General features: G+C 37.5%; 1 protein-coding gene across 26 annotated transcripts in view; it reads right to left on the minus strand.

Annotated features, from left to right (window-relative positions):
* The window catches only part of LOC115209260 (tripartite motif-containing protein 45), a 273,682-nt gene that overhangs the window by 137,286 nt on the left and 123,210 nt on the right, over positions 1-13,186 (minus strand). Inside the window, exon 2 of one of the 26 annotated variants that reach the window (XM_029777576.2) lies at positions 8,477-8,580. The exons of the other annotated variants lie outside the window; for them this stretch is intronic. Coding sequence (XP_029633436.1) covers positions 8,477-8,508 — 32 coding nt within the window. The 5' untranslated portion in view covers positions 8,509-8,580. The remainder of the gene's footprint in view (positions 1-8,476; positions 8,581-13,186) is intronic. 26 annotated transcript variants of the gene reach the window in all.

A 13,186-nucleotide genomic window follows, 5' to 3' on the forward strand; every position in this document is an offset into this window, starting at 1 on the left:
ATAGGAACAAGTTGTGTGTGTGTGTGTGTGTGTGATGGGGAGCACGGCCTGTTAAGGATATGTCCCATGTCTTCCTGCGTCTGCCTCTTCCACAGGTTCCCACCCCGGTTAGAGATCAACACTTTATGCAGCTGCCTTCATCCACAAGCATTATATGACCATACCAGAGCACATTACATCTGATTCCGTTTACACCCAACTTTCCATTTGAAATATTCATACTGTCATATATATATCGTCGATCGTCATCATCACCATCATCATCATCATCATCATATAGGTGCAAGCATGGCTGTGTGGTAAGAAGCCTGCTTCCCAGCCATATGGTTCAGGGTTCAGCCCCGCTCTGTGGTATCTTGGGCAAGTGTCTTCTACTATGGTGTCAGGTCAATCAAAGCCTTGCGAGTGGATTTGGTAGATGGAAACTGAGAGATGATCATTGTATATACGTGTGTATGTGTATATACATACATACATACATACATACATACATACATACATACATACATATATCATCGTCATTTAACATCTGCTTTCCATGCTAGCATGGGTTGGACGGTTTGACTGAGGGCTGGTGAACAAGATGGCTGCACCAGGCTCCAGTCTTGATCTGGCAGAGTTTCTATAGCTGGATGCCCTTCCTAATGCCAACCACTCCAAGAGTGTAGTGGGTGCTTTTACATGCCACCGGCACGGGGGCCAGTCAGGTGGTACTGGCAATGACCTCGCTTGAATCTTTTTACACATGTCACTGGCACAGGTGCCAGTAAGGCGATGCTGGTAACAAGCCCACTCGAATGGTGCCTTTTACATGCCAACGACACGGAAGCCAGTTAGCCGTTCTGGCAATGATCATGCTCGGATGGTGCTCTTTGCACCCTACTAGCATAGGGCACAAGTGCCAATATATATATATATATATATATATATATAAATATATATGTGTGTGTGTATCTTTGTGTCAGTGTTTGAATCCTTCCCTGCCCCACTGCTTGACAACTGGTGCTGGTGTCTGTTACATCCCCATAACTTAGCAGTTTGGCAAAGGGACCAATAGAATATGTACCTGGCTTTCAAAAAAAAAGGAAGAAAACAATTATGGGGTTGATACATTTGACTAAAAATTCTTCAAGGCAGTGCCCCAGCATGACAGCAGTGTAATGACTGAAACAAGAGAAAAACAAAAAGTAAAATATGTGTGTGTGTGCATGTGTGCATGTGTGTGTGTGTGTGTGAGTATGTGTGTGTGTGTCTTTGTGTTTGTGCTTGTCGCTCACCACTGCTTGACAACCGGTGCTGGTTTGTTTACATCCTCATAACTTAGTGGTTCAGCAAAAAGATACCAATAGAATAGAGGGTGTGGGGGTGGGGGAATCCATTCAACTAAAAATTCTTCAAGGCAGCGCCACTGCATGGCCGCATTCTAATGACCAAAACAAGTAAAAGACAGAAGATAGAAGATGTGACTTTATGTCAGGATTTCTGAAGAGCCACATCATTGGTTACAGGTTTCCAATCAACCAATCAGCGGTTCATTGCATTTCTGACTAAGAAAGTAGTGACAGAGAGTGTGTAACCTGATGCAGTACACACAACGCAAGACCCACACATGTACACCCCAGCCCACACCCTCCCTCTCACACATGCGCATAATTATTATTATTATAATTATTCGACTGAAGCCATATGTTGTTATTTGTGAGTTTCCGCATGTTCATGCTTCTTCTGATGGCAGCTATTCAATAGAATAGCGGGGGGAAAAGCAAAAACAAAAACAACAAAAGAAATACAATAAACAGGAGATACTGAAGCAAAATGGCAAAGAACATACTAATCGCATCGGTTAAAGGAAGCCTCGCATTATGTTAATGCCTGAAATATAGTGTAATTCACACACACACACTCTATCACACATACACAAAAACTTTTATGGAATTAAGAATCAGATATTCTTGTTGTTCAACTGTTTGCATTCACTGCCTAAGATGAAGTCACATGCCTGAGAGAAATACCAAAAGTAAGTTTACTGAAAGAAATTATGTCACTTATGCATTCATATTGAAGGTCATGACTGGATCTTGCATATGTATTGTAGGTGATTGTTAGCTCCAGTTTTACAGGTTTCAAAGCAAAAGTGCTTGAGTGTTGGATCCACGCCCATCTGTTGATTAAATGTTCAGTTTGTGAATCTCAGTTTCAGAATTCAAAAATACAACTTGTGGTTCCAAGCTGAAAGTTTTAAGTTAAAAATCAAATATACGTGAGGAGGCATGAAACCCCTGTATAGCAAGAAGCCTGTACTGTTTTGACTGCTTCTTTCATACTTTAACCCTTCATCTCCTTGCATAAATCCACTTCTCTTGGACTTTGTAGTCCTGCAAGTTGCAAGGTAACCGCACTTGTCTGGTGCACACTCAACAGTGGTTGGCATTAGGAAGGGTTTCCAGTAGTAGAAACTTTGCCAAAGTAGGCAGTGGAGTATGATGCAGTCATAGGGCCCATTAAACTATCAAACTCATGTCAGCATAGCACATGGACGTTAAATGATGACGATGATGATGATGATAATTGATCAAATTTATTTTTAATTGTGACTACATATTTTTATGCAAGACACATAATGCCCAATATAGGATGGAATGGTCAAATCTAGAATGGCTTTGTCTATAAGTCTGCTTGATGAAGGCTGAATATAGAGATAAACAACAACACTCAGCACCAAAAGAAAATAATAAAACCTGAGCCAAACCAACAATACCTGTTGTCATAGGTGCTCTGGGAATGATAGCAAAAGGGGCTGATTGCTACCTAACTCAGATACCAGGAAACCCCAAAATGGCAGAAATTCAAAAGATAGTGCTCATGGGAACTGCTCATATCCTACGTAAAATACTTTCTATGTAATCTCAAGTTTTAAAACAAACATAATTTTCGTATGGTGTTTTAGGCATTCACTAGTACAACACTAAGTACAAAAGCAAATATATGGTACCCTAGGCATAACACCAACACAAACTTCCAACTTGTTGTCTCTTGAGGTCTCTGGGTGAGACTTGGAGCCAACTTGTGCAAATGCAAAGCAAAAGTCAAACATAGAATAATAATAATAATATAATAATAATAATAATAATAATAATAATAATAATCCTTTCTATTATAGGCACAAGGCGTGAAATTTGGGGAAGGGGGACAGTCAATTACATCAACCCTCAGTACTCAACTGGTACTTAATTTATCGACCCTGAAAGAATGAAAGGTAAAATTGACCTCAGCAGAATTTGAACTCAGAACGTAGCAATGGGTGAAATACTGCTAAGCATTTCGCCAGTGTGCTAACAATTCTACCAGCTCACCACCTCAACAACAACAACAACAACAGCAGCAGCTGCAACAACAACAACAACAACAACAACAACAACAACAACAACGACGACGACAACAACAACAACAACAACAACAACAACAACAACAACAACAACAACAACAACAACAACACAACAACTACTGCTACCAAACCAAAGATATTACAGGTAAATATGACCATCATGGAACTAGAACTAAATACAAACCTGGGTATATTGTCTGACTCCCTACAGTTTCTGCTACTTCAGAAATACTAATTATTGTTTATGATACAATGGGAAATAGAATTGAATAAATAATATTGGTTTTTGGATTATTACACTATCATTTATATTATATCAAGTGTTATATTTATCAGTGAGATTATTGATGTCATGTTCATCACATTATGATAAACATCTATATTCTATTATTTTATATTTTTATTATATTCTATTATTAAATATATTATGAACCGATATCACATTTATACACTGCCATTGTTGATATCATGGTTGAAATATCAAATTTATTCAATGATATCATATGATTTTACATTTATACAGAAATATTATACGTGCATCATATTTATATGATAGGTTCAAAGATTGTTATACCTGAGAATGGTGGTGGGGATAAGCTACCACTACATAGAAAAATATTCTCATAAATTGTGTATCTCAAATAGCTTCTTGACAACCAAGTCCAACTCCTGGTCTGCATGATGGCTAGATGTTAGCCTGGTTAAACTGCTTCATGCTGATGGAAGAATATACAAAGCAGGTTACTGGTACCAAAAAACCAGTTGCTTATGAGTAGAGAGAGCTCATTGTCCTGGAAAGCAGTCCATCTAAGAAAGGAAACTCTGATGTAAAACCACTGCTGCCATATGGGCTGGTGTGAACAAGATGGATCTCGGTTACATCTGAGACATCCAGCAGCCAGCTGCAACCACCCAAACTGAATCCAGCATGTTACCAACCCCAATGGTACTACTGGTGAAGCAGGTGGCCAAATGCATGGGCCTTGTGATTGCAACACATGGTTCAACTTAAACAAAATCACATGAAGGCCATCTGTGGCTTGAACAATGAATTTCTCTTCTCCTTGCACCCATCAAGATGAAGAGGCTCAATCAGTGGCTACAGAGCTACTACTCATATTTATACATGGATACCACTGGTACTGTATTTATACATGGCAACACTACTTCCTTCATGCTTATACTCTAACCTATTTCTTTATTACCCACAAGGGGCTAAACACAGAGGGGACAAACAAGAACAGACAAATGCATTAAGTCGATTACATCGACCCCAGTGTGTAACTGGTACTTAATTTATCGACCCCGAAAGGATGAAAGGCAAAGTCAACCTCGGCAGAATTTGAACTCAGAACGTATACGCTAACCATTGACACCACTGTGAAAGTGCATGGCCTCATGGGAAGACTGTTGTGCTGATGATCGTTAAGTCACATGTTCGATTCTCGAGGTGGTTGGCATGTTGTATGTACCCTTGAGCAAGGTACTTCATTTCAGGTCACTCAAGTATACTCAACTGTAGCTTTCTCAATGGACTGATGTCCTGTTCAATGGAAAGTGTTGTATTCTCAATCTAAATACAATTGAAATACCATTTAGTTCTGGCCACATGAATGTCATAGGATCAAAGCTCACTGATATCGTGTTTATAGATTACACTGACCACTGATATATTTATACGTGGAACATTGTCAAGGAAACTGATATGTGGTCACTCAACCTGCGAGGAATAGTAGTGAAATCACTCTTGAATTGGATTTCATGATCTTAGAAAAAGAACACACTGCATAATATGGGTTGTCACAGTTGGGATTCCTTTGATCATTGGTCTACTTGATAACAACTGACCTGGGTTAAACAACAACTGAACACTGATATCATATTGTTATCGTGTTTATAAACAATATTGCTGATAATAATACTGCACACTGGTATGCATGTGTGTATGTGTGTGCATATATATATATATAATAATAATAATAAAATAATAATAATAATAATAATAATAATAATAATAATAATAATATCATCATCATCATCGTTTAACATTCGTTTCCCATGCTAGCATGGGTTGGACGGTTTGACCGGGGTCTGGGAAGCCAGGAGGCTGCACCAGGCACCAGTCTGATCTGGCAGTGTTTCTACAGCTGGATGCCCTTCCTAACGCCAACCACTCCGTGAGTGTAGTGGGTGCTTTTTACGTGCCACCGGCACAGGGGCTAGAGGAAATTGGCAAACTGCTTTTACGTGTCGCCAACACGGACGCCAGTCAGGCGGTGCTGGCATCTGCCACGTTCGGACAGTGCTTTTCTTTTAATGTGTCACCGGCACGGGTGTCTTAACTACTATTTCCATTCAATTTTCTTTTGACGTATGTGTGTATATATATATATATATGCATACACACATATACACATACCCATATATTCATATATACACACATACATACATACATATATACGCACACATACGTATACATATACACAAGCATTAATCTCTATGTGCAAATACAAATATATAAGTAATTACAAAACTGATAATTAATAATCCAAAATTCATTAACAAACAATTGTGCATTAATTTTAATTTTTCTTTATTATAACGAAGGGTCACAATGATATTGTGTAGGATCACACCACTTGAATGTCTAGTATAAATAAATACCTGTTTAAATTCCCCCACCGTATATGGTAGACATCAGGTTTGTAATAGAAACCATCCCCACAAAGGGGATGAGGGGATGAGAGGATGAAAAAAGCTAGATGCTGCCAACAGTTTAGCAGTTTGGGGTTGGAATGACTATTAAATAAGGGAAGACTTCAACTGTTATAATAGTTGTGTTTATATTTATTTTCTCCTATCTGCTTTTCTTTTTCTCTGTGCAGCAAAAACTGGACTCAGAGGGTCAGGTACAGGGTTTTAATTCTCAGATTAAAGAGATTTCAAGTCCACTGGCAGTCATTAAAATCCTTGAAAAAAGCAAAATACCTATTTTCTATCTCCAGCAAATATAAATAAATATATGGAATCTTATATGTATGTATGTAAATGTGTATGTAGTTTCAATCCTCATTGAAATCAGGCCCTGATTTTACTACAAGATTAATGAGATGTGTATATTTATTTATTTAATTATTCATGTACCCATATTCTATTAACCCTTTCATTACTGTATTTATTTTGAAATGTTCTCTACTTCCTTCAATTAATTTTAAATATAACAAAGAATTTAGTAAAATTACTTCATTATCATTAAGCTAGTGTTAGGAACATAAATTGTGACTAAGGTTTGGTGGAAGATTTTAATTCAAAATTTATGAAACCAAGACATTTGTACTACAGAGCCAGAGCCGGTTTCAGCTGGGTTGGTATTGAAAGGGTTAATAAAAAAAATCTAAGACCCTTGTGCCCTGTCAAACTTGAACACTTTTGTCTGAAATTCAAAGGTTTATTTTTATAATTGTAAAAATGTGTAAACAGAGTGACAGAGGGACTATAGTTGTTATTCTTTTACCCCAGAACTATGATTGAAGGGATACTAGTCATAAACATTCCATTTTTGTAGGGAATGGTTATATTTAGGACCACATTACCTAATATGTCCATTCTTTTTTAAGGCACTAGAGTGTTGTTTAAGGGGTGTTTGGTTGGCATTTCTAGCAAACTGTGTGACTGCATAGTCTATCCCTAGTTGCTTTGATAGCAAAGATGCTTGTGGGCTGGACCCTTACTGGGGGAAGTATTGAACTTACTTCTTACAATGGGTCATCTCCATAACAAATACCATACCCAACAGGTTAAGAAATGTTTACGTAAAGCTATGAATAAAAAAATAAGCAAAAATCAAAAAGATAAATAAAACCAAATAAAACAAAAAAATAATGAACCAACAAATGACACCTGCATTAAGCTAGAAATAGAAGTCAAATCTTCCTTAAATCCCACCTAACCATCTTAGGGAAAAGAAGGATATGCTGAATAATGTAATACTAGGTGCATTGTGATGAAGAAAAATAATGAGAAGGTCATGGATGGAATATCTTTCATTATAAGTCTGCTCTATCAAGGCTAACCCAGGGTAGAAGAAGAAGAAGAAGAAAAAGAAGAAGAAGAACAAGAACAACAACAACAACAACTATAACAAATAAACAAAGAGTTGGATATTCTCGAAATGTAACTGGAATGATAGGAACTTGTGCCTGTGTCTCTGTCCTGTGGACAATAACAAAGAGACAAGAACACAAGGAGGTAGATTGATACACACAGATTATCAAACACATACTCTTCTATGTGTTTCAGTCATTTGAATGTGGTCATGCTGGAGCACCGCTTTTACTCGAATATACTGACCCCAAGACTTATTTTTTGTAAGCCTAGTACTTATTCTATCAGTCTCTTTTGCTGAACAGCTAAGTTATGGGGACATAAACACACCAACATCAGTTGTCAAGCGATGGTGGGGGACAAACACAAACACACAAATACATACATCCATACATATACGACAGGCTTCTTTCAGTTTCTATCTACCAAATCTACTCACAAGGCTTTGGTCAGCTCGAGGTGCCATGCAGTAGGATTGAACCTGGAACCATGTGGTTGGGAAGCAAGCTTCTTACCACACAGCCTCTATACTGTTCACTTAAATAGTAACAATTCTTAATATAGGTAAGAGTTCAATCTTCAGTTAAATTATCTCAATTTATGCGGTTTGGTAAAGCTAAGAACATTACAATTGCCCCATTTTTCCTATGCAAATATACACCCTAAGGCTGATGGTGTCAATGTAAGAAATCAACGAGTACCCAGCTGTTAGCTAAGCAATTGCCATGGAGACCTCTCTACATCTCTATACACAACGGAGTAATACATTCAAGAGGCAAAAATGAATAAATAAGTAAATAAAATATAACCTGAACTATTAATATACTTGGAACTGAGGAAAGTCGCCAACAACAAGGAGAAAATTTGGAAACAATACCGACTATAATAGTATGTATAACTTCAACGATAACAACAGCTACAACTATATTAATAATAATAATAATAATAATAATAATAACAACAGTAAATACAAATTTTGAAACTTACGCAACACGATCAGTCAGAGAAACTTCGGACATCGTTTATAGCCCAGGTTTGGCTGATGGCTGCCACTGGTAAAACGTTAAGCTGGAGAGCTAGGAATGTGTCGGCTTAGTATGAAGAAGGGAAGAACAAGAAAGAGGTGGTATATTCTATCTGGAGAAAGATCACGCCTTCGCTTTTATAAGGTAGTAAGTAATACTGAACAGGTGTGAGAGAAGTTAGGTAGTTGCAGAGTCTTCTTTTTGCGTCATTCAATCAATCTCTGTGTAAACTAAATAAACAATAACAGATAGGGAGCAGGAATGGCTGTGCAGTTTAAAAGTTTAGTTGGCAGCTAAATGATTTTGGGTTCTATCCTGTGGCAAGGTGACACCGTGGGCACGTGTCTGTTACTATGGACTTGAGGTGACCAAAGCTTTGTGAGGTAGAAATAATTTCGGTAGACAGGAACTGTGAGGAATTTTGTCAGAGTCTGTTTTGTTGCAAGAATTTGGGTTGGCTGTCTGAGTATTTAATAACTTTCCAGTTTTCTCACATAAAATGTTAGTATTTCTGAAGAGGGCTTTGTGCACCCTGCTTCCACTTTTGAATTAGCCATTAACAAGAAATGTATATAATATATATATATATATATATATATATATATATATATATATATATATCCAGAGGATTCTACTCCCACAAGCCTCCCAGGAATCATGGGTAGAGGAAATGGATGGATGGACACACAAACACACTCATATCTATCTGTCTATCTATCTATCTATCTTCTATCTATCTATCTATCTATCTATCTATCTATCTATCTATCTATAGATGATGATGACAAATACATTCATGTACACTTGATATATAAATACACACACATGTATATATAAATGTATGTGTGTGTGTGTGTGTGTATATATATATATATATATATATATACACACACACATAATAGATACTATATAGATATATATATATAATTATAATTATGTTTTTGCAAAGAACTGTATATACATATACATACATACACATATATGTATGTATGTATGTATGTATGTATGTATGTATGTATGTACATATATATATATATATATGCACAGTTCTTTGCAAAAACATAATTATAAATATATATATGTATCTACATAGTATCTATTATGTGTGTATTATATATATATATATATATATATATATATATATATATATATGTATATACATACACACACATACATTTATATATACGTACATGAATGTATATGTCATCATCATCGAACTTAATTATAGCCATGAAACGTACATAGTTTTTTTACTTATTATATTATTGATTATTCATTTTTATACTTTTTGATATCTAGTTATATGTTTTATAAAAATATATTTGTTTTTTATGTTTTGGTTTCTGTCTATCACTGTTTGAATTGCCTAATAGTGGTTTTATCTCTAATCTATATTTTATATATTTATATTGTAAAATTTGATTTAATACTAAATTGAATTTTCCCTTGTAAGTTTGGAGTTATATTTCCTAATATTATTATCATTGTATGTATGCGTGTGTGTGTGTATATATATATATATATATATATATATATATGTATTTGTGTGTATATATATATTCTCTTCCTTCAGGGGAACCGCTCACAGCCTCTAACAATATCAGAGACCTGGGTGTAATTGTTGATGAGGATCTCAGTTGGAGTGCACACATCAACAATAAGGTCAATATAGCTCGTAGGATGAGTTCCTGGATCTTAAGAACTTTCCGGTCCAGAGAACAAGGTGTCATCATACCACTTTTCTCCTCCTTTGTACGGCCACACCTCGAATACTGCTACCCACTGTGGTCTCCCCATACAAGCCAAAACATCTCGAGGATTGAATCACCCCAGAGGGCACTCACCAAACGAATTGAAGGCATGGCTGCTCTCGATTATTGGGACCGCCTTAAAACCTTGAAACTCTACTCTCTCCAGCGTCGCTGTGAGCGGCACATCATTTGTACGATGTGGAGAATATACCGCCAACTTTGCCCAAACGACCTGAACATTAGCTTCAAGGTTCATCCAAGACTGGGACCACAGGCCATATGTCCCCTGCCCAATTCAAGATCACAGCATACATGTACACTGCAACATAATTTCTTTTCCTCAACAGGCCCTGCCCTATTTAACATTGTCCCAAAAGAAATCAAAGAGGAAAAGGATCCCATCAACTTTAAATGGAGTCTGGATAGATTCCTTCAAGGAATACCAGATAAGCCACCCATAATTGGATACAACTCACCCAACAAAAACTCACTACTTGAATGGACCATAAACAAAACTTGAATTAAACGGGATTTAGATAATCCTATCAGGTGGTGCTATTAAGTTAGACATGGCCTGGACCAATCTTTGGTCGAAACATATCTAAGTTTTATATGTATGTACATATATGTATGTATATATATATATGTGTGTGTGTGTGCATATATATAATATATATATATATATATATATTATGTATTATATATATATTAATCAAACATACAGTATTATTGATCTTTTTCAGCTGATGTTAGCAATCAGTTTCACACTAGCTATTATATACCTTCATATTGGATAACAGTGCAGCTATCCAAAAAGTATGTGTTCTTCATCTCTGAGGAGTAAGGGGTACTGGATTGTTACTCCATTATCTAAAACCCAGTATAAAACAGATTGGTAATTTCGGCAGTAAACAGATTTAAAATGCTGTATACTTTGTGCATGCTAATTTTTTGATTCATCAATTCTTAGTTCAGATTAGGAGTGGGGTTATGCACCGTTGCAGTGCATTGTTGCATTTACCATTTGTCGGTATATTCCTGAGTCCCAGTCACTTCCTGTCTCCTCAAGATACCTCCTCATCTGCTGTGACCATGTGGGGAACTGACATATACTGTCAACCCACCTGGATTCTTAGTGTAGAGAACACTGAGTAGGATCTAGCTTGGAAAATTGTGCAACATGGCCAAACAGTCCTGAATCATGCAAGTAACAGGATGCATCTCAGTTTCTGAGTGAGATTCATAGTGGCATTAGCTGTGCATCTGAAGTCCTAAAAAGGCTTGGATAAGCTGGTGCAGTTATGGACTCATTGAATAAGGACATTTGGTACTGTCATTATCTGAGTAGGAGGACAAATGTTTGGACCTTTAGGTCATTGGTCCTGCCTGTTCTGCTCTATAGTTGTGAGATTAGGACACTGTCCAGGACTCTTAGGAACCTTCTGAATTCCTTTGATACCAGAATGTTTCAGAATTATGGGTTACCATTGGTTGAATTTTGTACCCAACCAGCAACTTTATTCAGAATTCAGAGGTTAGGGAATCGAGCTTCCATATAGTCCTGTATGGTGTTCCATCTCTTTTTAAATACCATATGTAGTTGGCCAAAGACGTAACGTTGTGCCTTTCTAGGATCCTAAAACAGGGTCTGTGGTTATTTAGTTGCTGCTTAAAAGGAACCTTAATTGTTCCAACATATTTCTGTGTATATGTCCTTAGGTTATTGGTGCTTCTATTGTTGTTGTTGTTATTGCCTCTATCACTGCCTTTGTTGCTGTAACTGTTGAACATATTGCTGGTGCTGCTGCTGTTATCATTGCTGCTGCTGTTACTGCCAGACTTGTTGCTGATGCAGTTGTTGTTGCTGTTGCTGCTGATGTTGATGTTGATGTTGAGCAAAGCAGTCTTTATCCCCTTGGGAGAAGTCCGAAACGTGGTCCTTTGCTATTCGTAAGACCCGCAGAAGAGAAAGCAGGTCACCCCCCCCCCCCCCCGACACCGAGAGCATCGACGGATGGATGACTGCGCATCCAGGCTCAGCGGTTGCGTAGCAAGTCGGGGACAAGATACAGGCAGAAAGAGTGATAGAAAGTTGGAGCAAAAGAGTACAACAGGGGTCGCCACCACCCCCTGCTGGAGCCTCGTGGAGCTTTAGGTGTTTTCGCTCAATAAACACACACAACACCCGGTCTGGGAATCGAAACTGTGATCCTCCTACTGCGAGTCTGCTGCCCTAACCACTGGGCCATTGCACCTCCTGCTGTTGCTGCTGCTATCACAGCCATTGCTGCTGTTACTGCCTGACTTGTTGCTGATGCTCTTGTTGTTGTTGTTATTGTTGCTGCTGTAACTGGCAGACACCACCTCTGCTTCATAGACCACAACCTAAGAGTGGCATCAAGCACCCACTGGGCATTCACTGTTAACCCTAGATGAACATCCTACCTCTGTGTGAGGTTTAGGGGTGTTCACTAAAATCTTTTTAACACTGGGTGCATAGCTGAATGAGATCCTTAATTTGTGTCTATTAGATAATTTGTGCTCTATAGTTACCCTGCTGGCTGTGCACATATACGCAGCCATAGAAGTCATAAAAGATACTCTCTTTACAGATGTGAAATTATTCGATCTTGGTTACAACAATGATAAGAATATATGTGTGTGTGCGTGCATGTGTGTGTGTGTGTGTGTGTGTATTTATATACACATTTATGAATTTAGAAATATAGGCATGACTGTGTGGTAAGACTCCTTTCTTTCTAAACACATGGTTCCGAGTTCAGTCTTCTACTATAGCCAACCAAAGCCTTCTGAGTGGATTTGGTAGACGGAAACTGAAAGATGCTCGTCATATATATATATATATATATATATATGTTTGTGTGTCTGTGTTTGTCCCCCTGTCATCACTTGACAACTTA

The sequence above is a fragment of the Octopus sinensis genome, linkage group LG1 (assembly GCF_006345805.1).
Source record: "Octopus sinensis linkage group LG1, ASM634580v1, whole genome shotgun sequence".
Lineage (NCBI taxonomy): Eukaryota > Metazoa > Mollusca > Cephalopoda > Octopoda > Octopodidae > Octopus > Octopus sinensis.